General features: G+C 40.7%; 1 protein-coding gene across 1 annotated transcript in view; it reads left to right on the forward strand.

Annotated features, from left to right (window-relative positions):
- Positions 1–12835, forward strand: part of LOC126237363 (neutral ceramidase-like) — a 327593-nt gene extending 314758 nt beyond the window's left edge. The window contains exon 14 of the mRNA XM_049947431.1: positions 12090–12835. Coding sequence (XP_049803388.1) covers positions 12090–12357 — 268 coding nt within the window. The 3' untranslated portion in view covers positions 12358–12835. The remainder of the gene's footprint in view (positions 1–12089) is intronic.
- The last annotated feature ends 14232 nt before the right edge of the window (positions 12836–27067 follow it).

Consider the following 27067-nt stretch of genomic DNA (forward strand, 5'->3'; position numbering starts at 1 on the left):
GAAAGACGTGTAACAGCCAAAAATGAAATTTTCACTCTGCAGCGGAGTGTGCGCTGATATGAAACTTCCTGGCAGATTAAAACTGTGTGCCGGACCGAGACTCGAAGTCGGGGCCTTTGCCTTTCGCGGGCAATTGCTCTACCAACTGAGCTTCCCAAGCACGACTCACGACCCGTCCTCACAGATTTAATTCCGCCAGTATCTCGTCTCCTACCTTCCAAACTTGCTCGCGAAAGGCAAAGGTTCAAAACGGTTCAAATGGCTCTGAGCACTATGGGACTCAACATCTTAGGTCATAAGTCCCCTAGAACTTAGAACTACTTAAACCTAACTAACCTAAGGACATCACACACACCCATGCCCGAGGCAGGATTCGAACCTGCGACCGTAGCAGTCCCGCGGTTCCGGACTGCAGCGCCAGAACCACTAGACCACCGCGGCCGGCAAAAGGCAAAGGTCTCCAGTTCGAGTCTCGGTCCGCCACACAGTTTTAATCAGTCAGGAAGTTTCAGCCAAAAACTTCTCTGTACAATCTTTGAAAATGGACCTGTTGCTTGAAACGCGTTCGAACAAAACAGTTAAACAAAATATGAACGCTGGAGAGGGCGTATTGCTAACAAAAATTTACCTGGACGAAAACTATTCATCGCTCAGCAAATAATCATCACAATAATCAGTTGATGGGAACTAAAAAATGAGTGTCGTAGTTGCACCGTATAGAAAAGCGTTCAGCTCTGTATAGACGAACGTACGACAAGGAGAATCCTGTTAAAATGCACAGATCAACCACGAAAAAACTATTTTTAATAAGTATAGGCAGCATTTCTGTGATTTTTAGTGTGGTGCAGTATCAAAACTGACTCATAAAACACCATTGTTTTACAATCTCCACTCATTATCCAAAACATGGATTTTGCCTATTTAAGCATATTTTATTTAACCGCTGTGTCGGAAAAAAATACTGCAATACCAAGAAGGAATTGTGCTAATAAAAGGAAAGTTGGTAGACGTCTTTCTACATCTGAAAGATGATGTCGCATACGAGTAGCTCTAGCAAAGCCGCTATGAGGATGCGAATCAAATTAGCTTTAAATACACGTTGTAACGGTCGTGAGCGTTACTTTCCTTTGAGACTGGACGTAGTGAGCTGATGTTAGTCAAGAACGCCTTTAAGACGAGAAATACACCATTGTCAACTGTTCACTATTAACAAAGTCGTGTAATAGGGCTACGAGAAGCTGCGTGTTCATTCTGAGATATTTCGGTCAGATTTGGCAAGTTTGCAGCCATTGTACATCATTTCTGGCAGCGGTAGTCACGAGACTAACAATAGGCCAAGTGGCACAACAGACAGGGAAGACCAACGTGTTTGGCGTGTGGCTCAGGCACGCCGTACTGCGTCTGCAACAGAAACTTGAGTGGCAGCTGGTACCACAGTGACACAACGAACTGTAACGAACCGATTACTTCCAGGACCGCTCCAGGCTAGACTCCATGTAGCGTGCATTCCACCTACCACAAACAACCACCATTTGGGACTACAGTGGTGTCAAGCGAAAGCTCATTGGAGGGGAGGGTGGAGGTCTGTTGTGTTTTCGGATGACAGCTGGTGCTACCTCGGAGCCAGTGATGACCATGTGTTGGTCGGAAGGAGGCCACTTGAGAGCCTGCAACCAACCTGTGTGCGTGCTAGACCTACTGTACCTACGCCGGGAGTTATGGTCTGGGGTGTGATTTCTTATGACAGCAGGAGCACTCTTCTGGTTATCCACGCGCCCTGACTGCAAATTTGTGCGTGAATGTGGTGATTCGACCTGTTGTGCTGCCATTCATGAACAGCATTCCTGGGGAAGTTTTCCAACAGCACAATGTGCGCCCACATATAACCTCTTGTAACTCAACATGCTCTAGAGAGTGTCAACACGTTGCCTTGGTCTGATCGGTCATCAGATCTGTCTCCAATCGAGCACATACGAAATTTTTGATGACATTAACGTTTGTAGCAATACCCCATCTGATACGGGAGGACAAGCATTGCACTTTATACACTACTGGCCATTAAAATTGCTACACCAATAAGGAATGCAGATGACAAGTGGGTATTCACTGGACAAATATATTACACTAAAACTGATTACATTTTCACGCAATTTGGGTGCATAGATCCTGAGAGTACCCAGAACAACCACCTCTGGCCGTAATAACGGCCTTGATACGCCTGGACATTGAGTCAAACAGAGCTTGGATGGCGTGTACAGGTACAGCTGCCCACGCACCTTCAACACGATACCACAGTTTATCAAGAGTAGTCACTGGCGTATTGTGACGAGCCAGTTGCTCAGCCACCATTGACCAGACGTTTCCAATTGGTGAGAGATCTGGAGAATGTGCTGGCCAGGGCAGCAGTCGAACATTTTCTGTATCCAGGAAGTCCCGTACAGGACCTGCAACATGCGGTCGTGCATTATCCTACTGCAATGTAGGGTTTCGCAGGGATCGAATGAAGGGTGGAGGCACTGGTCGTAACACATCTGAAATGTAACGTCCACTGTTCAAAGTGCCGTCAATGCGAACAAGAGGTGACCACTGGCACCCCATACCATCACGCCGGGTCATACGCCAGTATGGCGATGACGAATACACGCTTCCAATGTGCGTTCACAGTGATGTCGCCAAACACGGATGCGACCATCATGATGCTGTACACAGAACCTGGATTCATCCGTAAAAATGACGTTTTGCCATTCGTGCACCCGGGTTCGTCGTTGAGTACACCATCGCAGGCCCTCCTGTCTGTGATGCAGCGTCAAGGGTAACCGCAGCCATGGTCTCCGAGCTGATATCCATGCTCCTGCAGACGTCGTCTAACTGTTCGTGCAGATGGTTGTTGTCTTGCAAAAGTCTCCATCTGTCGACTCAGGGATCGAGACGAGGCTGCACGATCCGTTACAGCCATGCCTGTCATCTCGACTGCTAGTGATACGAGGCCGTTGGGATCCAGCACGGCGTTCCGTTTCCATATTCTGCTAACAGTCATAGGATCTCGACCAACGCGAGCAGCAATTTCGCGATACGATAAACCGCAATCGCCTTTATCAAAGTCGGAAGCGTGATGGTACGCATTTTCCTTCCTTACAAGAGGCATCACAACAACGTTTCACCAGGCAACACCGGACAAATGCTGTTTGTGTATGAGAAATCGGTTGGAGACTTTCCTTAGCACGTTGTACATGTCGCCACCGACGCCAACCTTGTGCGAATGGTCTGAAAAGCTAATCATTTGCATATCACAGCATCTTCTTCCTGTCGGTTAAATTTCGCGTATTAAGCACGTCAACTTTGTGGTGTAGCAATTTTAATTGCCAGTAGTGTACAATTTAGAACCAAAGCTTCTTACACAAACTGAATCAAGTTATTTGGGCTTGAAGAAGGAAAAAGTTGAACTCTTTGGTTCCAAAGTCAAAGAAAAGAAAACGTTATGTTTCGTAAGCTGGAAAACCTTATGAGATTGGCTGTAAATACACGTTTTCGACAGCCACTTTGACTTCTTTGCGAGAGGCAATTGTAGGTCACTTCACCGAGAGGTACAACACGAAATTCAGTGAGGAAAGTCTCTAACAGCTCAGATAATTTAACGAGGAAGATACTTGATACATAATTCCTGCGTAATAAAGAGGCGTTTTTGAATAAACGTCGATAAAACCTTTGTTCACATTGATAAACGAAATTACGTCTCATTCCAATTACATGCACTTCTCCAACTTTCTAGTTTATGACGAAGACAATAGTGAAAACAGTTTACATGACAGAAAGTAAACTGAGGTCAGTTTGGAAATCAGTGACGGGAAAATCATGAGATTAAGCTACTAGCCAAAAAATGTAGTTGACAATCTTTTTGTTTGACATGATACTTTTACCAAATAAGGAGGTCACTATGTAAGTCAAGGTGCCAGTTGTATTCACACCACAGTCTGAATATCCAGATATACTTTTCCTTCAGTTTCTCGGAATCGATCTAGGTGAATAATAGGAGAGTTCATTTAGGAAGAACTTGGCCGGTAGCCTTCTTGGCTTCGTCCTGTCATAGCTTGAGGTCCATCTTTAACAATCTCTTCATGGACATGTGGTTAAAAATTAACTTTCTCCCTTGTTAAAATCTTTCTGTAGGACACTTTCAAAATTTCGACAGCTCTGTACGGCACAGTGGAGAAGCACAGGATATTGTTTGCTTACTACTTCTGCAAGAGAGCATTGAATCGTAGCTGAGGGCTTACGGAGATTGGGATTCCCATGTACCAGCTGGGACCAAGTAAGCAAACGACCTTGCCATGTCTGCAGTTAGTGATGGCACCAAAACAGATTCAAAAAGTCGTGGTAATTAAAATTATTGTAATACGCATAAAAACTCAGGATCCCGAGTTTCGTATTCCATAATTTTGAGTTACGCCATATATGTCCTTGTCTTTTTCGATTTCGATTTGTAACAATTCTGAGAGTTCCTCATTAATTTAACATTGTAAATTGTATTTTTCACTGTCTGTTTTACTATTGTAGGTGTTTCCAGATGTAGTCCATTTTCTGTTTTAATATCTGTAAGGGTGAGTCGCGAACAACTGAGTCACAGCCGCCGGCCGCGGTGGTCTAGCGGTTCTAGGCGCTCAGTCCGGAGCCACGCGACTGCTACGGTCGCAGCTTCGAATCCTGCCTCGGGCATGGATGTGTGTGATGTCCTTAGGTTAGTTAGGTTTAAGTAGTTCTAAGTTCTAGGGGACTGATGACCACAGATGTTAAGTCCCATAGTGCTCAGAGCCATTTGAACAATTTTTTTGAGTCACAGCCTTTTCTGAAATCAACAAATGTGCGTGAATGAGAATAGTTCGTGTTGCTGCCTCAGAATTTTCCGTATTTGTGTATTTTTGTATACCACCCGTAGTAAGATTACGCGTCGCGAGTGCGGCATATGACTATCTGTGTTAAATTCACTTTATGTCGACAACAAACTACAACGTGCTGCCGATATATGAGTGCGAACAGGGGTGCTACTCCAAACCAACGACATCAGACACGCACATATATTAAGCACAACAACTGAAGTGACTTCAAATTATATTCCCAAAACGTTCATTAAGTCTATAGCACAACAGTGAACAACAGGATATCGTAGAAGTCTTAGCCTGTCGCAGTCCAGCTCTAATTCCAATTGGTGGACACTACTATCAACTTCCCAGCGAAGACTCTGCCGTGGTGGTATCCTGCATTGTCGATGAGTGGCGTATCCTTTTTCGGGAAGCTGACTGCAATTAATACGTGCTGTGACTGCGACTGCAACTGCGCCGGGATCTGGAAATGGAATGGGAAATCCGACTCGCTCTCGCTGAAACTCTGCCAGCTAAGCCGCTGAGCACGGGTTATATTTTGAGGCGCAGTGACAGTAAGCTCCGCACTATTTGCTCGACATGAAACTTTCCCACTCTGCTAGCGACCTCCGTAGTAGGCTGCTGCGCCTACAGACTAGACATACCGTTCAACGAACGTTTCTGGAGGAAAGTCTATCTTGCAGGAGCTGGGATCGCGGTTACAGCACTATCGTCTTTGTGGAGTAACAAAGCTATCACTATCCCTGTCGATTTTTAATAAGCAGTGAATTTTATATGTGGAGCTTTAGTAGACTATTCGAATTTCAATATTTCCAGGGATGAAGAGTAAGGTAACAGCTGTATAAGGTTTTACTTTTTGAGTGTTTTTATCAAAAGAACTCATAAGAACTCGTTTAGTCAGAACTGCGTGTAACTAATTTCATCGAAATATTTTGATAATGCATATATGCAATCATAAGGTACAATCTTTTATTTTGGTAAAAGCTGAGATGCCAGTAAGCGGAATGAAGACTATAAGTATCTCATTCAGACTATTTTCGGGTTAATGAAAACCTGCTCCAGCTGCTTTTTTAAGAACATTATTAAGTTCGCACTACCGGTCTCGATCTTTATATTAGGCAATTATCAAGTGTATCTGAATCTGCAAAATGCTAGTAAATAATATAATGCTTTTATAATAGAAGACGTGTGACATTGCTCATATATACATGCAGTACAAGCACACAAATTGTACAGATTTAAATTGTGGTGTGGGCAAGCGGCGTCAAATGACAAAAACAATAGTAGTCAAATGGATTTTAAAAAGTTTTGCGCTATATAACGACATGAGGAAATGGACATGTCTTAATTTTAAAAACATATAGTCCGAAAATGGTTAACATGGTTTACCTTAAAAGAGTTGAGATCTGACGTGTTTTACAATTATAACTGCATGTTTTTAAAAATGAAACCTGAAAGTAGTTATGTGGAATTAATAACAGTGTAAAACAGTTGCAATGAACGAGATGTCCAAGTCGAGCGGAAAGTTACGATCTCTAATGAGTGAATATAGAACGGCTGGGAACTTGTGCGCATATTCGATTATTTACAAAAGTATGTTTACAAACAACTAGGGGCAGTTGCGAACTCGCGGAAAAACTTTAAACTTGCTTCTAATATCACCCGTTTTTTCGCCCACATTTATTATAAGACATCACATGTACTTTTTACTCGTATTTTGTGATCTATATTTGTGTGTTTATAGAATGTAATGTTGCCAACTGTAGAAGTGTGTTTATCTCCCGTCTGTTGTTTGTGTTGTGTGTGTGTTTTGACATGTTTCATTTGTTTTGTGTGTGTGTGTGTGTGTGTGTGTGTGTGTGTGTGTGTGTGTGTGTGCGTGCGAGAGAGAGAGAGAGAGAGAGAGAGAGAGAGAGAGAGAGATGGAGAGAGAGTCATTAGTTAATACTCTGGTTCTGTTTCATATTTCTTTTGTTATTTTTGTGGCTAACATGATCCGGGAGTTATTGCTTATATTGTTTGGTCTTAATTACTTTTTTTTCATTGCAAGGACTCTTTGTATGTGGAAGTTTTCTTGTAGTGGCAGTTGTGATTGTTCACTCTAATAATTTTCATGTCTTGTCTCGTATGTTGAACATATCAGATTCAATCAGACTTCCAAAATAAATATTGTAGTTCCTAGCAACATTAATGTTAATTTCAGAAACAACTCTTTGATAGCACAAAGAACGAAGTCATTTGCTGAAAAAACTTGGTTAAACATTAAATCAAATCGCTTAATACTAAGGAATTCGTGCTTAACAGAATGTTATAAGATGTACATCTCGAGTTATCTGCATTTATTAAGAACGCTATAGTGGTGATCAACATAACACAAAAAATTTATCACATCACAGCGAGAACACTACAATATACACAGAACAGACACAGGCAAAAAATCAGAACACTCACGAACAAAAATAACCAGAAAGAAAATCACAAAAAAGTACAACACATCCACCACCACCACAAATGTCACCCAAAACTAATACAGATACAGAATTAACAGAGAAAGAGACACAGATATTACAGAAACGGCTCAAACACAACATCAGCACAAAAATAGATAACCACTACATAGAAAATCTGATTGCAAAAACGAAAAGCGTCATGACAGAGGAAGATAAATAAGAAAAAAGCGCCGTAAATATTGGGCTAACACGAGAACGTATGAATAAAGAAATAAACAACACATTCACCATGTCAAAGAATGAGTAAAACAGGAAAGTTCAAACAGAAAACAACATCATTAAGAAATTAAAAGAAAAACTACAGTCTAACAATGTTATAATCACAAGAGCTGTAAGAAATTAAAAGAAAAATTACAGTCTAACAATATTATAGTCACAAAAGCTGATAAAGAGAACAGCACAATACTGATCAATAGAGAAAAATATATAGAAAAAACTAAAGATTTTATCTCCTCTAACAACATCTCAAAACTGAAATATGATGCAATAGCACGTTTCCAGACATACATAAAAAAAACCTAAATCACATCAAACACATAATCACAGTTAAACAAAACCAGCACATCAGACAGTGGAACCCAAAACCACCAACACTCAACCCAAAGGTCCCAAACCCCTTATTCCTTTAAGGCCTGTGTTTAATTTCATGATAGGACCATTATACCGTGTGGAAAAACTCATGAAAAAAATGATAATGCAACGTTTTGAAATGAAGAACAGTAGAACAGTAAAAAACACAAATGAACTCATAACACAAATAAAAGACTTACACATTCCACAAACAGCATCACTCATCTCTTTCGACATAGAGAACATGGACACCTCGATACCTGTTGCATACATAATAAAACTAGTTGAAGGAAACTTACTGACACACAAAAAACTACCTGCAGATAATGTTAATGAAGTAACCAAAGCTCTCGAAGCAACCACATCCCAAAATTACTTCCAATTTTAAAAGAGGTTTTACTTACAAAGAAATGAGTTTCCAATGGGATGCGCAGCAACAGGAACATTGGAAAACATATTCTTCAACCAAATAGAAAACACAATCTTCGGTACAGTCATCACAAAGAAAGGATACAAATTTGTTAACTGGTGCAGATACGTGGATTACAATCTGTATGGTAGATGAACCAACAGAAAAAATAGATAAAATTCAAACAGACGTAAACAATAGATATAAAAATATTCAGTTCACCACATAAAAAGAAACACAAAAGCAAATAAATTTATTGGATATAACAATAAACAGAGACAGTAATAAAACTGACGAGCTATATATTGTTTGAGTTCTTCAGGAGATGGGGTTGAAGCCTGTGTTTGTTGCAGCTTCCTGAAACTAAGTTACACAGTGAAAGTAAAATATCCGTTCGTGTAGCTGATATCACCGTAAGTTGTCGCTTTTTGCAGACAGTTCGACATCTGAGCTGTTAGCTTTCTAAAACGGCGAAACTTTATTTTAGTGCGACGTCACTTTACACTTCTGGTTTATTTATTATTTACTAGCACAAAATTAAATATTTTCTCTATTAAAAATCGGAATCATTGTATATATTTGCTTGATAAAGGAATTGCGTAGCAATACACGTATATTTGCTCTACGATTTCGGTTTTACAAAACTCCAGCCATTTCCAGCATTTGCGCATATAAAGAGATTGTGACAGTTCATGAAAGAAAAGCGGTCCGTAATCATAAACCACACAAACAACCGTTATATTAGTGTACGGAGTGCGGGAAGAAAGACTGCTTCAATATCTGTAACACTCGTTCCGTTGGTGTGTAGAGCGCGGGAAGAAATACTGCTTAAATACCTCTGTAGTCGCTAACCTTGACTTAGAGGGCCTTACCGGAGTGATACGTGAGGGATGTAGTATTTTACTAGATACCTGATTCAAGTAAGTAGTATTTCGCGAGACAGCTGGCGTCTTACCTTCAAGCTTTGATCAATTTACGTTTTTTCATCACCTTCGTCGCGCTGTCCCAAGGGTCGCACAAACTTGTGATCATTTTCATGTCGTCCGAATAACATAAAAATCATAACAATATTTTCTGACCCCGCTAGGTGATACGTGTCAGCGTTAGTGGAAATCATAAGCTCTTACAGAAAGATGCTACCTTCATGGATTTTAGAAAGGCCTCCACTCACCAATTTGGTTCAAATGGTTCAAATTGCTCTGAGCACTATGGGACTCAACTGCTGTGGTTATCAGTCCCTTAGAACTTAGAACTGCTTAAACCTAACTAACCTAAGGACATCACACACATCCATGCCCGAGGCAGGATTCGAACCTGCGACCGTAGCGTTCACGCGGTTCCAGACTGAAGCGCCTAGAACCGCACGGCCACACCGGCCGGCTCACCAACTTGTCAGTAGCATTGGTGAAAATACGTCTTGTTTTCATGCCATCACCAACAACAAGGTATTAACAGCCGCTCGCAGCTCCTCCACTTTCCCGAACAATCGATGGACTCACGTCGCTGAATCCAGCGTTAACTTTATTAACTGATATTGCCTACCCGGGCTTAGAGCAGCAAGGAATTTCATTCGTCCCTTCATTTGTTCTATTTGCGTCATGTACCACTTTCCAATCGCTGTCCGACACTCGATTTACATATCAACACCTACTAAAAGCATGGAAACTAAACTACAGGTGCAAATTTTCTTTTGTACTCACATAATTCTGCATGTACCTGTAACAGCGTTCCAGCCTCAGCAGAAAAACTGTTAAAAAACCGCACATCCTTCTCTAAAGCAGGTCAGCAGTGACGTGGAGGGAAAGAAAGACTTAACAGCAGTCCAGAGTTTTCTGACATCCTTTGTGATGCACTCAGAGGAAACATTACACGTGGCGAATTTCCACGCAACAAATTTTATGAAAGCTGAATGTTTGAAGCTTGGTGGCAAACGTGCATATTCCAAGCCAGAAATGTGGATAGAAAATTAGGCTGAGAGAAACTGCATAAAAATTAATCTGCGAGTTAAATAGATGCGTGTGAGCAGAGACTTTTTTTAGCAGCGAAATATCTAGTACGTGGGAAAATAGGGTTTCGATTTTAAGTTTAAGGAAGTGCTAATATGCAAGATATGCAAAGCAAGTATTGAAATTATAAGACCCAGATACTCCATGCAATTTAGTGAAAATGGACTCTCAAACCAGAGCAAAACTGAGGAATGACGAAGAAAAAAAAAAAAAGAAAGACAGAAATTTTCTTCGAAAACCTCTGGAACCGGAAAGAGGTAGGAAGATTTTTCCCATCGACTACGCCGACAAGGACTAATTTAGAGACAGGAAAATAAGCTAATATAGTGCACGGACAGGGAATAAAATCACTGTGTCCTTTCTTAAAGGTGCCTTTTTAGTATTTACCTTACGTAATCTAGGAAACCCAGGAAGCACCTTGAGCTGGGTGATTGGATTGTCATTTGAAGCTCCCATTTTCCTAATGTGTCCAGTTTCTTATTACTGCACTTATTGAAAAAAAGATCAGAGAAAACCGGTCCACGAAATAAATTATTCAGTTTTTAACAATGAAAAGAACAAAATCAAACGGACCAGTGACACTGAAAAGTACCTCTCTTCAGATATTGAAGATATTCTAACCGGATAATAAATACAGAGCAAGAAAATCAAACCGTTTCAGCCATTTTGGAAACAAAGAAGTTTCAGTCGTGAAGGACCCGTCAGGGATTGGTAAAATCAATCTTAAAATGGATAACATTTACACACAATTTCACACAGAAAAGTGCATTAACAGGTATTCCTTTTGTGATTTAAAGATGGCCAGTGATGCTCTAGATCAGCGGTTTCAGTATTAAATTTTATGTTATTGTGCCCGGCACCTGCAGCCATTTCAGAAATTTTCGCTGAGAGACTACAGAAAGAAAGAGTGATTAAGAGCTAAGAAGAAAGAAGAAAAAGTCCTAACGGAAAACGTAAATAATTCATCTCTTTGTAGTGACTGAACATTTTTCGGTGGAGGACCAATTGCACCTGAAATCATTAATTAAGTTTGACATGTATGGTTTCTTTTCCTGTGTGTGTGTGTGTGTGTGTGTGTGTGTGTGTGTGTGTGTGTGTGTGTGTCTGTGTGTGTGTGTGTGTGTATGTGTGTGTGTGTGTGTGTGTGTGATAAATGTAACACGCACCACGTAGTAAGTCAAATATGTCTATAACTTCTCTTTCAACATATCTGTCAAAAACAGTTAAACGAACGAGACTTTAATGGGGATTGAGTCGAGGTGTTACACGACTGAATTCTTGGGATACTAAGTGGAAGTAGAACCATCAGAAAGGATGATGACAACGATAGCGTTTGTGACGGTGAGGAAGAAAATAACGTGAAGGACATTTATGATTACAGTGAGGCTGAGGATCTTTAGGATCAGCAGAATTATGAGGATGACGATGCTGAAGATAATACGAGGAAGACGTGAATGTGGAGAAGGTAAGAATGACGTTGATGAGGGCTGTATGGATGACGATAATAATTATGGGAATGGTGAGGATGAGGATGATTATGGTGATGTAGTGTAAATGAAAGTCCAGGCTATTAGATATGACTCTTGGGTATTGTATTAAAATTTCAAGCAAGGTGTGTTGGAGTGATGTGTTGGAGTGGGTGTGGCTTAAGTATGCACTAAGCTTTTTCCTTTCTGTTCACGTTACTTTAATGATAATAACATATGGTTTCCGGCAGGTTCCTCTGGCGGCGGACGTCCACTCCACTGGGGATGAGCGAAGCGACGGTGATGTGGTCGGTGCCCGAGGACGTGGAGCCCGGCGTGTACCGGCTGCGGCATTTGGGCCACTACAAGTATATCCTCGGCGGCGTCTTCCCGTATTCAGGCAGCTCGGAGCCCTTCACAGTGAGCCCCCATCTGCCACGGGCGCAGGCGCGGCCACCCACCATTAGGCTGGTTTGTGTGGCTGAAGGCTCCTGCCAGCAGGTCCACTCATTGTTCTGAGCACAAGGGTCAACTCCCACCACCACAAGGTAACAGAGGAGCAAGCCATCCTCTGTACCATCTGGTTGCATCCAGTTTCCTCTCTGTCAACCGCTTTCGACTTTGCGTACCATTGTACCTCCAGCCGGCGTCTGTCTTCAGTGCCCCTGCTTCTTGATATCTGGTACACAGTGGTGTTACGTTTTCTTTGTGTGGACAAGCTGATGGTGGTCACATGATGATGTATGTAGCAGGCTCTCGATCATCCGTGTTAATGAGGACACTAGACTCCAGTGGTAACTGAAAGACATGGATAATCCAAAATACATATGATTATACCAGAAACCACTACCTACTTTCATGTCTTTACTAGCAGAGGTAGGTGGGCTGCTCAAAATAGCTGAAACCTCTATTTCCTAGCATATTATTACGGTAGACCCGTGTCCATGTCAGGTGGTGCAGTGTGTTGTGCTTCAAACCCATGGACTATGGTAATCAATCCATAGAAGTGAAGATGTCTGCACACACTATGTGTGACTTACACTCAGGAACAGAGTAACCCTGAGGCATATGCAATCTAGAATGACGGCATTTGCACTGTATCAGGTTCTGGCATGTCCATCTGAGCTGGAAATACCGTTAGTAGAGCGACGGGGGAATTGCCCAGCCATATTGAGTGAAGACCAGAATGAGAATTTCACTCTGCAGCGGAGTGTGCGCTGATATGAAACTTCCTGGCAGATTAAAACTGTGTGCCCGACCGAGACTCGAACTCGGGATCTTTGCCTTTCGCGGGCAACTGCTCTACCAACTGAGCTACCGAAGCACGACTCACGCCCGGTACTCACAGCTTTACTTCTGCCAGTACCTCGTCTCCTACCTTCCAAACTTTAGAGAAGCTCTCCTGCGAACCTGGCAGAACTAGCACTCCTGAAAGAAAGGATATAGCGGAGACATGGCTTAGCCACAGCCTGGGGGATGTTTCCAGAATGCAGTAGGTTTTTGTAACCAGCAGTAGGTTCGCAGGAGAGCTTCTGTAAAGTTTGGAAGGTAGGAGACGAGACACTGGCAGAAGTAAAGCTGCGAGTACCGGGCGTGAGTCGTGCTTCGGTGGCTCAGTTGGTAGAGCACTTGCCCGCGAAAGGCAAAGGTGCGGAGTTCGAGTCTCGGTCGGGCACACAGTTTTAATCTGCCAGGAAGTTTCATATTGAGTGAAGGAAGTGTAGAACTTCCAGGGTGAGAACCCCTGTCTCGATTTGGGCCAAGTGGCATCTCGGATTGGTGGACACCCATTGGTTTGGTGGCTGGGAGAGCCTCAGCTTAACATTTGGCCCATTGGTGATGTGACATATGGCCCTTCCTGGATGAAATTTGTGTGATGGCACCCTCAAGAGAAAAACCAACCCTACAGTGGACCCCCAGCTTGATGAATAACAGATTCGATGACTTGTGAATTCGATGCCCAGCCTTGCCTTGTGGCCAGTTTATTTGCTCTAGGGTGAGCTTGTTGTTGACTGGTCACCATGGACGTTACAAACACCACTTGCCACAACACCACACAGGCCACAGTAACTTCATTGATCATTGTCTGGACAGTTGTGCTGCAGCTGCTAGGAAGGCAGTATGACCAGCAAGTACTGTTATTAAAGCAATGAGCCCTTGCTTGGCTTGTGTCGTTGCACTCTTCTCCCTTTAGAAGGATTAGGACTTCCAATATCTTTGCTACTACTAAACCTGAAACTAGTTCACTCGTACACAATCTACCTTAGACAAATTCTATTGAGTTTTTGGTTCACACTATCTACAGGAATTCACGCACACCTTTCCAGCAGTTACACTGCTTCCTCACATGAGGCAGACTATTGGCATAGTCGTGCAGGTGGTATGGATTGGTAGGGGTGGGATCCAGAACCAGCGCTTCAGGGATACAGAGGGCGTCAGTTATCCATAAGATTAAGAGTGTAACTGTCGTGGAAGTTCGAACGCCCTGATGTTCGTTATGTTACCGGGTTATGTACCGAAATAGTTGTTCCATCGAAATCCCTTCATTATTGGTGGCTAGTATTTGGTCCAGGAGGCAAGAATGTTGAGCCCAGTGTAAATACAGAATAGAAATAATCCCGAAACGAACATCATTTAGGTAATACAGTGGATACGAGGTATTTAAGGGTGTGTTTCCAGTAATAGTGTCAGGCAGCCAAAAACAGGGACCAGGTATGTCACAACAATTCTTGTAGCTCTAACCATTGTGATGTTACTTAGGGGGCTACCACTGGCAAGAGCCATTGTGAGATACTATCTTGAATCACGAGTTGCACCCACTCAAATATGTCATCAAATCGCTGTATTTAATTTTTTACTGTGCAGACGTTGAAGTTCATCATTAACACCGATCGACGATCGGACAATTTCATATCTGATTTCTGGGTGAAGCAGCTACCCAAAGAAAGTACCTTAGAGGACCCTCCCATCCCATATCTGCCAAAAAGGTTCAAGACTGTCACTGTGACAATGCCTATTGCTCTCACACTTCCTCTTATCCAGTACTTGGCGACATGAAGAGGTGTTACCATTGCTGCCTTACGAAGATTGAACCTCGGTCAAATCTGGACTGTACTCAAGAGGAAGAGGAAATCCTCAGCTGTCTCACTAAGCCAACCCGTGAACTTGGGGTATACAGTGGGATACGAATTGTAAGTAGGCTGTTTAGGTTTTTTTTGTTGATAACACCACGTAGCGCTCTATATGAAAATCATTGACTGTGCTGTGTGAAGTCTGTGGCTGGTTTGCATTGTTGGAATACTTCCTATCGTAGTGTTGGGCAGTTGGATGTGAACAGCGCGTAGCGTTACGCCGTTGGAGGTGAACCGCCAGCAGTGGTGGATGTGGGAAGAGAGATAGAAAGATGTCAGAGATTTGAGAGCGGACGTTCTGGACGTGTGTCCGTCTGAAAAACGAAATTTGTAAGACTGGATGTCATGAACTGATATATATATATATATATATATATATATATATATATATATATATATATATATATATATATATATATAATGACTTTTGAACACTATTAAGGTAAGTACATTGTTTGTTCTCTATCAAAATCTTTCATTTGCTAACTATGCCTGTCAGTAGTTAGTGCCTTCAGTAGTTAGAATCCTTTATTCAGCTGGCATTATTGGCGCTCGCTGTATTGTAGTAGTTCGAGTAACGAAGATTTTTGTGAGGTAAGTGATTCATGAAAGGTATAGGTTATTGTTAGTCGGGGCCATTCTTTTGTAGGGATTATTCAAAGTCAGATTGCGTTGCGCTAAAAAATTTATTGTGTGTCAGTTTAGGGATGATCAGAATAAGTAAAGAGAGAAATGTCTGAGTACGTTCAGTTTTGCTCAGCTGTTTGAAAATCAAATAACGTAAGGAGATTACCAGCACAGTAATCCATAAATTTTTCTAAGGGGAGGTTTCATATGTCGACCCTTAGCCGAGGATACCTCACTGGAGTCTTCGGATTTTTTCTTGTACTTTGTGTAATTAGTGTGGTCATTGTTTATTACTAGCGTGTAATTGTAGAGAGAATTTCCTTTGTAGTTGTAGTTTTTCATTCTTGTACAGTAAAACAGTTGTGGCATGCATGTAGATTTGCACCTAGTATTTCGTAGCTGCGCTTGCAATTAACTAGATATTATTTTCATTGCTATGTTAATCTGTTTTCATATTTTGCTCTTCAAATTGTGCTTTTCTCTGTTATCGTGTGAAATATTGTGGCAATAATGGCGTGTGGAAAACGTAATACTAGGCTCCAAAGTAAACTGAGTAATGACGGTGAAGACTAGAGTAGTGTGTTAGCGCCACCGTGTAATGAATTAACTAATGTTCAACATAGTAATTTGGAAATTGTGCATAGGGAAATGTGTCAGGTAATAAATAATCGTGTAGACAGTGAAACAGCTAGTGAAGAGGGTAGTATTGTCGCTCGGTCGGTCGACAACAGCTCACCACAGGGATCCGAAATGACAGGACACAATTTTGCAAATACCGTAGATTCAGGTTTTGCGTCATTACCCGTTTCTCAAACAAGTCAAGACACATTTTCTGCTTTTCAAAATGCGAATGTTGCTGGTGCAAATGCACTTCCGAAAAGTACAGAGGAACGTGTTTCAGACACCAGTGCACTGTTATTACAATTAATGCAACAAATTGGACAACAGCTTCAAAAGTTAGACTCAATGGAACAAACGCTTTAACAAACACGTGAAGGTTTAACTGCTAAGTTAGTTAAAATCGAATCCAAGTGTCAAAAAGTCTGTAATGACGTAAATACACAAATTTGTGAGCATTTCCAACCTATTTCTTCGCGTCATGAAAATGCATTACAGAATCACCAAGCAGCCATAAGGGAACTGCAAACTATTGTTCATAAAAATCACGACACCTTGCAAGCTAAAATTGACTCAGCTGCATCTACCGATTCGGTTATGCAACTTGCAAAAACTCAGGAAAACTTAAAGGACACAGTAGATACGTTTTCAACACAAATGTTCACTCTGAAACTTGGTTCAGGAAAACAAACTGAGGAAATCAGTTCATTACCGGAGAAAGTAGCCGAACTTTCGGATCAGTTCACTAACTGATCTACAAAGGTGGATGATGATCTGAATGACACAAGACCCGTAGCCTTCATTGACACAGAAGAGTATGAACAAATTAAGAAATTTAAACAAAATCAGTATCAAATTAATACGCAATACAAAAGAGAAATCCGGGAAGTAGAAGATCGGTTGGCACAAGTAATACAAGAATTACATAGTTCAGAGGAAACTCGCATTCCAACACGGGAAGAGGGACTCAGAACTACAGAAAAGCCACAAAATAATAACACAGGGTATTTCGGAAATTATGAAAGAAATTGGCAAGGTGCATCGAATTTTGAGATGGAACCGCCGATACGACGTAACAATGACCGATATGCGACTCGCCGACACGATTACTTTGACTATAAGCTGTTCATTACTACACGTAAATTCAAAACATTTAAGAATTCTGGCATCGACATTCATCCACAAGCATGGCTCCATCAATTCCTTCATTGTTTTCCTCTCAACTGGTGATTGGAGCACAGGTTAGAATTTATGTGTGGCTACTTAGAGAATGAACCAGCTGTAAGAAAGCGATCGGTCATTCACGATTGTCACAGTGAAGGAGAATCTTATCATGCCTTCCTCTCAGCATATTGATCTCAAGCTACACAAGACCGAGTAAAACATAGCATCATAATGATGAAACATTTCGAACAATCTGAATTTTCCGGTCTTGTCAAATATTTCGAAGACGTGTTACATAAGAATCAGTATCTTTCAAACCCATACAGTCCCTCAGAACTCATCCGCATTTGCTTAATCAAATTGCCTGAACATTTACGACATATTATTTTGGCGGGACATTGCAGAGACGATACTGAAGCTTTTCAGGGACTGTTACAAGAATTGGAAATTGACACTGACAATCGCGGAACGCGAAAACAGGAACACAACAATTACAGGTCACATCCGTCACAATTCCGCGATGACAGAAATAATAACTGGACACGACAAGGCTATTCTCACAACACAAATCGTGACCAAAACAGACACCACCCCTATGACAACCGTTGGCAGAATAATAGTTACAGAGAAAGATCGCATTTCCGTAGTAATGAATATGACAGATAACCATAGAAACAGACAATATGGGAACCAAAACAATTATGATCAAGGGAGACAGAATAACTTCAGACGCAACAGTTCAGCACGCAGTTACGATTCAGGGAGAAATTCTGCACCACGTGACCGAAAGGGAAGAAACTATGGAATCTACCGACATGACGACAGACGATATAATCGTAACGACAGACCAGAATTGGCGGGATTCAAACAGGGCACGGCCCTCTCGACAAGGTGAATTTTTAGAAGCTAGATCTCCAAATCCCAATAATGACACGCGCCAACAAAGAGACAGAGAATGACTCGCACCACTGGCAGCCACGTGCGCCGGCTGGCTCAGAGAAAAATAGCATAAACGCTAACCTTGAGAAAAAATTTTAGCATTCCTTACCGACGTATACAACATGATAACTGCTTTGAAGTTGAAACTCTGCACACTAGAAAGGGTAAAAGATTGCACCACATTTCACATGTAAAACCGTTTATTGAGAATAATCTGCATTTTACCTTAGTCTTTGCCATAAAATTTTTCACTTTACGTTACTTGTACTCTTTGTCACACTTAGAAACTGTTAACATGCAACAACGTTTGAAGTTAACTATCCAGTCAAGAACCTAGAGAACTTATTTAGACAGTAATTGCGATTGTAGTGTTATAGTGAACAGACGACATAGTGGTGTTGTTTGTACATTCTTGCTTGTTAGTTGCACCATTATGTAAAGACTATAAAGCTCACGTACTTAGAACACATACCAGTACTGCTAATGAGATGATAATGCAACATTTTGGTTTACTTGAAAATTCATTCTGGATTTAAAGTACTTTCTGAGAGATACCAGATGACACAATGGTTAGTTTATTTCACAGCTACACGATTATATCACGACGCTACTAATGAGTGACACAATTTATATTATTGCTTTTGCGTTGTATCTGTTTTATATCTGCACAGTTTTTCTGAATTCTTCTGGAAGGTAAAACATGTTTAGTAGTAACTCTTGTGGTATAGCTACAATGAGACAGCCTTTTTCGTAGCACAACAATACGTTACAGTATAGTACTTTTTTGATCATGGTAATGTACATAATAACTAACATATCTATACCCAAAGCATTTCACTTTTGTTTATGATGAGGTAAGTACATTGACTTCGGCAGAACTTTGCTTACGGAGGACGATAACTACGACACTTCGACAGAATTATCTGACAGCAAGACGCACAGTTTAGCGCTACAGGACACGTACTTGAGTGATTAATTTTTGTACTTAAAACATTTATTTTTAAAGATTTTTTTAATTACAAAGATACAAAGACAGTTTTCTGTGATACATTTCATTCCATTGCTGTAATCTGCAACATCTGACGGTATAATTTCATTTATCCTCAGGGTGGTACACGCCTACCTTGTGTAGTAAGCGTGGCAAGTGCTAGGAGCCCTAGATAATATGGTATTTGCTTATACAACTTTATACATCGGTACCATATTTCTTTAACACAGAATTACACAGCTATCTGATTATTTAACAGAGAAACAAACATTTTTTTTAACTACGTCAGTGACAGATGTTTACGCAATTACACAGTTGGATAACTTCACATTTATGAAATTGTATTTTGTCTGTACTTTGTGAACTCTTCATATTTTTTCGGAACCATTGTGATACTATGAGAGCTTTGAATGATGTATTTAGTATGGGATCATGATTTTTAAAGTATGTTTGAGGTAGATGACACTATTGAAATGAGCAGAGAATTTTTTTAGGTTTTGAAATTATTGCAGAAAGCTACGACGTTTTTGAGATTTAGCTGAGGTTTTATGATGTTATTATTGTGATGATGATGTGTATTATGCTTTTGAGTATGATCAATAAGCTGATGCTACTCTATATGAGGAATGTGATAACATGCTTATATGTATATGAATAATGAATAGAAGCTAGGGACTCTGGTTTGTGAAAAATGATGTTGGAAACCAAGAATCATACTTTAAGAGTTATGACTTGTGTGTCCATGCGTGAATGTATCACAACACTGCTATTCATGAGATTTTGTTTCTACACATGTCTACTGTAATTTTTCGATTTGTGAAATTTTTTTTATATGAGACTGTCACTGTAGCGGAAACTGCTGTCGTCAATATTTCAGTAAGAAAGCTAAGTGACCTTGACTTAATGCATTGTGGGCGCCCAGCTGCGCCATTCGCCTGGAGAAAAAGCCATTAGGTGGGAAAAAAGGGGCCATTAACCTAGCTATTGACATTCCTTTGTAGAAAGCATCGCAAATATGACACACTATTACTTGGAAACATATGATTATACTGCAGAGCTCATACTTTGTGCTACATACTGAAATGCTTATGAATTGATGAGAAATATTCTTACATCTGCACACCTGATAATGACAAGTGTCTTTCTACGAGAGTTGAGAGAATTTCTATTGACTTATGAAATACCACATGGCTATTGAATGATGGTTTTATGCTTCGCTTTGTACATAGTTGCTTATTTCATTTGATATCTGGTTTCCAGCTGTGTTGCAGCACTGGTTTTTTAAAATAAAATAAAATGTATTTGCTAATGTAAACACTTTCTGTCAACAGGGTCTATTAAATAATAATTTCATGATCCATATTCTTCAAAAAAGGAGCACTTGGAAAGGAAAGAACAATAAGAAGGGACTAATAACAGTGACTGCATACATAATTTTCTGACAAGTACTTGGTAATTTTTTTTTGTAGAATATGTTGATGTGGTGCACCACTATAATGACATAGACATTAAGATGTGAATAGACATTTCCCTTCTCTGCATTGTTGTCTTTAGTGTAACATTTTTTCTGCTTGTGGGTTTATCATGTTTAGATATAAGTTATTGCATTTGCTGCTGCTGTTTGCCAGGTATAGTGCTACTGAATTTCACTTTGTATTACTCTGTTAAGCCAGTTTTACTACTGATTTATTTTTCTTGTTTGCTGCACATTGCCTTATATTAGTTGTAATATTGCATTTGCTTTGCTAATTTAGATATACTGCTGCTTGCTTTGCTAATTTGCATTTTTTTGTGATTGGTGTTTGTTTTTTTTTTTTTTTTTTTTTTTTTTTTTTTTTTTTTTTTGCTGCTGCAGTGCGTTGTCCCTTAGTATATATATCTGAGCTCAGTAGCTTTAACTTAAGAGAGGGTAGGCTATATAAGAGAATGAGTTATGAAGAATAGGAAAAGGATGCATTGATAAGTTATATGAAAAAGATTTGTGCCAAAATGAGTATTGTACAGTGAGAAATAATTTTGAAAGAGGATATGAACAAAACATTGGGCTTTAGGGTCAACAGCTTTGGATAGGATTTTTTTTTTAGGGAACAAATGTTGAAATCAGAGGAAAGATCTATGGAATGAAGTTTTGGGTTGGACTGCAGCACCAGATGTTACACTGAAAACGAAAGCTGTCAAAACAGCCACAGACTTTACACAGCACACTCAGTGATTTTCATATAGAGTGCTACGTGGCGTTACCAACATAAAAACCTAAACAGCCTACTTATATAATTTGTAAGACTGTATGTCATGAACACTATTAAGGTAATTACATTCTTTGTTCTCTATCAAAATCTTTCATTTGCTAACTGTGCCTATCAGTAGTTAGTGCCTTCAGTAGTTAGAATCCTTTATTTAGCTGGCAGTATTGGCGCTCACTGTATTACAGTAGTTCGAGTAACGAAGATTTTTGTGAGGTAAGTGATTCATGAAAGGTATAGGTTATTGTTAGTCGGGGCCATTCTTTTGTAGGGATTATTCAAAGTCAGATTGCGTTGCGCTAAAAAATTTATTGTGTGTCAGTTTAGGGATGATCAGAATAAGTAAAGAGAGAAATGTCTGAGTACGTTCAGTTTTGCTCAGCTGTTTGAAAATCAAATAACGTAAGGGCCTAATCACTACAGTAACTGATAAATTTTTCCAAGGGGAAGTTTCAGAGTAAGTGAAAGAGAAATTCGTACATTTTCCAGGCCTTACCACTTACCATGCCACTTCTGCAATCCTCTCGGGGAAGCTGCCAGTAACTGAGGCAGGACTTAAAGAGACACCTTAAATGGACAAACTCACATCACAGGCACTCCAGTAGTATGAGTCGGGAACTGTAATTTTACATTGACTGGGGATGTCATTTTGATCATCTCATATAGCCACTAGTATTGTGTAGTGACATTCCTTGTCTTTCGCTCTTAAACATAAGGGTTGGTCAACATTGCCCATTGCCCAGAATGGTACTGTGGCAGCTTAGCCTTCTCTCTTTGTGTGCCTTATTGCCACTCGAGGGCTTTTGTATCTGCTTTCTGAACCTGGCGCTATATGCACCCCATCCTTTTAGCAGAATTACATACATCTGACACATCCTCACTAGGGCATAGTTTACACAGTTCGAAAGCGCAAGGCATCTTATTTCCATAAGCAATTTCAGATAGCAATAATCCAATATTACGGTGCAGTTTGAGGTTGTAGTAAGGCATCGCAGTTATCCTGGTGACTGCTCACGTAAGAATTTAACATTTTCGCTATTGTTCTGTGCACTTACTCTGTACCCCCTTTCGCTCGTGGATGTAGTGAACTCGGCAGAAACCTCTGAACCTGTAAAAGTAGACGTAATTGTTTGGTCACCTCAGATATAAAATTACTATCCCCATCTGTTAACGTGGTCTCCAGTGTCTTAAACTACAAAGTCCAGTGGTTAACCTGTTGCCTGAGCTAATATTTTCCCTTGCTGATCTGGCACAGCAGTCATAGATAAATAACAGGAGAAGTGATCAGTTACAGTCAAAACCAACGATTCCCCACTGGTGTCCGTGCAGAGAATCCAAGATTATCCATATCAATTATTTGATAATGGTTTGCTGGCCTCTGGTAATCTCTTGAATGAAATTCACAAACGACTATCGTAGGTCTTTGAGTACAGCGTACAAGGCTTTTCACATATTGTTTCAGGACATGCTTACAGATTTCGTTCTCCACACCTTTCTACGATGTGGGACTGCCTTGACATCTAGTCGAGTAAACCTGCCATTACGACCATATGTCGTCCACAGTTTGTCAGTTCGTAAAATACTCCATCATCAGTACTGAACTGGGCATGTTTCGTGGACTGCTGACTTTCTTGATCAGCTGCCTGTGCTTTTGTCGTTTGTCTGCAGAAATGCCTACACATTTCGCTACATGTACCTTATGAATACATCCATCATTGTTACCATAAGTTTTCCCATGGTGCTGTATCACATGAAAATCAGATCGACAAAGCCTTAAAGCCCATCATGTCAAGTCGTCAGTTGGCTCTATAAGGCTAATCAACACTTTAAAGGTTTGTAATTCACTATAGCTTTGAGGTGCGTGCCCTGTAACTAACAACAGAAATACTGATAACATAAATCAGGATAAGCATCTCTTTTTTTGTGGTTGTGTATTTATTTTCCGCCATATAGAGTTGCTTAGAGGGACATGCTTTTGAGTGCCCTACTATGTCTACTTTCTGACCTAGTACCAATCTAAAGACGTGGTTGCTGACACCAAAATATAATGTAAATCGCATTTGATAATCTGGGGTAGCAATGATTGATACCAGAAAGAAAGAAGTAGATTAATATACACATTTATTATTGTCCATATAAGTGTGAGTAATATGGCCTGTTCAAGCTTCACAGACGATAAGCTTAATTATCAAGAATTAATAAAGCAGGACTGGACCAATGACCAATATATCCTCCAATCACACAAAAGCTTATTCTCAATCCTGAGTCCTTGTATATATGGTCTTGCCACTTCTGCAAATTTTGGCACAAAATTCCTGTAATAATTAACCAAACTCTAAAACACGTGCACCCCTTTTACTGTAATAGAAGGAAGCTCTTGCATGACTTACAAGTGTCAGGGGACCGTTCCCACACCATCCTGTCCAGTATCTCCATCAAGATGAAATCAATCTTTTCCAAACTAAGGGTCAGTCATGCCACTTGTAATCGACTAAAGACATCCAGTAAATGTATCATGTGCTCTCACATGACATTTGAGAATACTATGATATCATTTAAATATACCATACATTGCTGTGATTTCATGCTTATAGTACTTCATCTAATAGGCATTTAAATGTTGCCAGCACGTTGTTAAAATCAAATGACATTCAACTGTATTGACAACGAATGTATGCAATTGTAAATGCGGTCGTGTCTCGATGCTTCAGCACTACCTCCACTGGACCCACTTTGCAAACCCGTGGTCGTAAAACAATAACATTGCCACCAGTTATCTAAGGCTTCTGTAGCTTTGGCACTGGGTACAAATCTGTGACCACATACTGGTGTAAATAGTGATAGCGACAACAGAATCTTATTGTGATCTGATTTTTTTTTCTTTAAAATTACTACTGGTACCCCCTACAAGCTATTACTCTCTTCTAGATGTGTGTAATGCGTTAATGTGGAAGAAATTTGTGCTGGAAAACAAACTAGATCCAGTCGTAGCCACCAGGAACAAATCTGGGGGAATACACTGTGTGTATGGTGGTATGACATCCCAGTTGTCATCTGAAAAGCCATAACCTGAATGAAAAGTATGGCTGTTTGGAAGAGAAACCAAGCACTCTTAGTGAAATTGATTTATGTGAACAATGGTAACGACAGTGCGGTACAGAGAGAATATCACCAACTGAAAGGTCTGAGAAGAGGCCTGATGTCATTAAATGGTTTAAACGAGATGGTAATGAAATTCAGAAACGTGGGTGAAATTGTTGTGCACCTGGAAGAGGAAGGTGTCCTATCCCAGTGGAATTTATGTACACAGTTGCTGTTGCTGTACCTACCCATGCATCAAGTTTACCAGGAAGTGCTAGTGCTTGTGCAGTGTGACAAGAGTTGTCCACCCGATAGTCTACTGTATGGAAAGTTTTGTGATCTTACACTGGTTCAAGATCCAGACAGAGCAGCAACTGAAACAGCAATGCTCGGAATCTGCTCTTCAGTGTCTTGCATAGATCGATGTTCATGACATGTGACCAGGCAATGTTCTATGGAGTGACGAGGAACATTTTACATTACAGGGTGCAGTGAATACACGGCACATGAAGAGACATTGTACTCACTGTGTGTGACTGTGTGGTGTGGATCTACGAGCATCTTTATTCTCAGTCCATTCTTCTTTGAAGGTGTACCGTGATGTCTACACATTATCAAGACCTCCTTGTACACCTTGTGATTCCTGCTTTGGAAGAGCGCAACTGTGTGGAAACAACTGTTTCCATGCAAGATGGGGCAACACCACCTGCCACTCGCCCAGTGAAATGGCTCTGAGGACTATGGGACTCAACTGCTGAGGTCATTAGTCCCCTAGAACTTAGAACTAGTTAAACCTAACTAACCTAAGGACATCACAAACATCCATGCCCGAGGCAGGATTCGAACCTGCGACCGTAGCGGTCTTGCGGTTCCAGACTGCAGCGCCTTCAACCGCACGGCCACTTCGGCCGGCTTCGCCCAGTGAAAGATCTGCTTAGCGCAACCTTCCACAAACATTTAGTCTCCAGAGGTTTTCAATATACATGACTTGAAAGATCACATGATATGAATTTATGTGACTTTTGGCCCTGAGAATACCTAAAGTATGAGTTTACCAGAGACACGTTTGGTCTCTAACTGATTTGAAGGCCAGTATACAGGAACATGTTGCTTAGATTTCATTGGAATTGCTGTGAGCAACTATTGATCACAGGGTTTTATGAATCCAGCATCTCATCGATGTCTCCAATGCTCATATTGAACAAATTGTGTGTCAGTTAATAATAAAATCGAAGTTATGCCTTGATCTCTTGTTTGACCTTCTCTGCCCACGTCCTGTCCCTAATTCATTATATATATAAACATTTCTAACTTTTTTTCATGCATTTACAGGGCCAGATTTGCACCTGGTGGCCAAAATTGGAACTAACATTTTTTACTGCGTAAATTGGTTATACATTAACACATTAGAATATATATCAAGTTTCGCTGCCATACGATAATTACAGTCCAAATGGACCTCTGTGAGTAGCTGTTCTTTAATTATAACCACCTGGTACATTCCTCCATCACCATATGAATGTGATGTGGAACTCATGACGGTTTCCTGTATACTGGCAGTTCAGCCCGAGTGGGTATCCTGTGCTGCATTGAGAATGTAGCTGGTAATGGTCCGGAAGGGATAAACAGTGGCACATGTTCTATTAACAACTTTTGCATGTCGTCCCTCAAACGTCTTTGAAAATGTGACAATTTTGTCTGTGATGTGACTACATCAGCAACATTTCCCAGCTTAGAGCCTTATGTGTTGAAATCCTTCCCCAAGTTTTCTTCCTATAGCCTTTGTTTGTTGTCTGTCACTGCAATTCATGATGACTCCATTTCCATTGAACCAAAATTATCCATACTTAGAGGCGCTACTTCTCCACCGTCAACCTCTTACACATACCACAGACTATGGCATGAAAACACACTGTACGTTGTCCTTCTCATCATTTTCTGCCAAGGGTTGAAGTATACACAAAGAAGTAACTGGCAAATCTGCTTCAACGTCTACCAAGACTAGTGTCCTTGTATTTTATCCAACAAGTCGATTCTGAAAAAAACATGCACATCATTTAGGTTGCTTCCCAGATGTCTGGTGCATGCATTGCATCACTTCGGTTTTTCCTGGAGTAAAATCTAAAGGGAACTATGTCCCATCCAGCTGTACTATGTGCCATTGTAGATCGACTTTGGAGTGGTGTTTACACAGACTGTTTATTCCATGTACGACCTTACAGCTGTTGCCAACTAGAGGAAGTACTTCCACCTAAGCACAGAACTCTTTCAATTCCCCACCATAGTATATCAATGTGGGGAGGCTTGCGTGCCTCAGTGATACAGATAGCCGTACCGTAGGTACAAGCACAACGGAGGGGTATCCGTTGAGAGGCCAGACAAACGTGTGGTTCCTGAAGAGGGACAGCAGCCTTTTCAGTAGTTGCAACGGCAACAGT

Source organism: Schistocerca nitens, chromosome 2 (assembly GCF_023898315.1).
Source record: "Schistocerca nitens isolate TAMUIC-IGC-003100 chromosome 2, iqSchNite1.1, whole genome shotgun sequence".
In the NCBI taxonomy this organism is placed as follows: Eukaryota; Metazoa; Arthropoda; class Insecta; order Orthoptera; family Acrididae; genus Schistocerca; species Schistocerca nitens.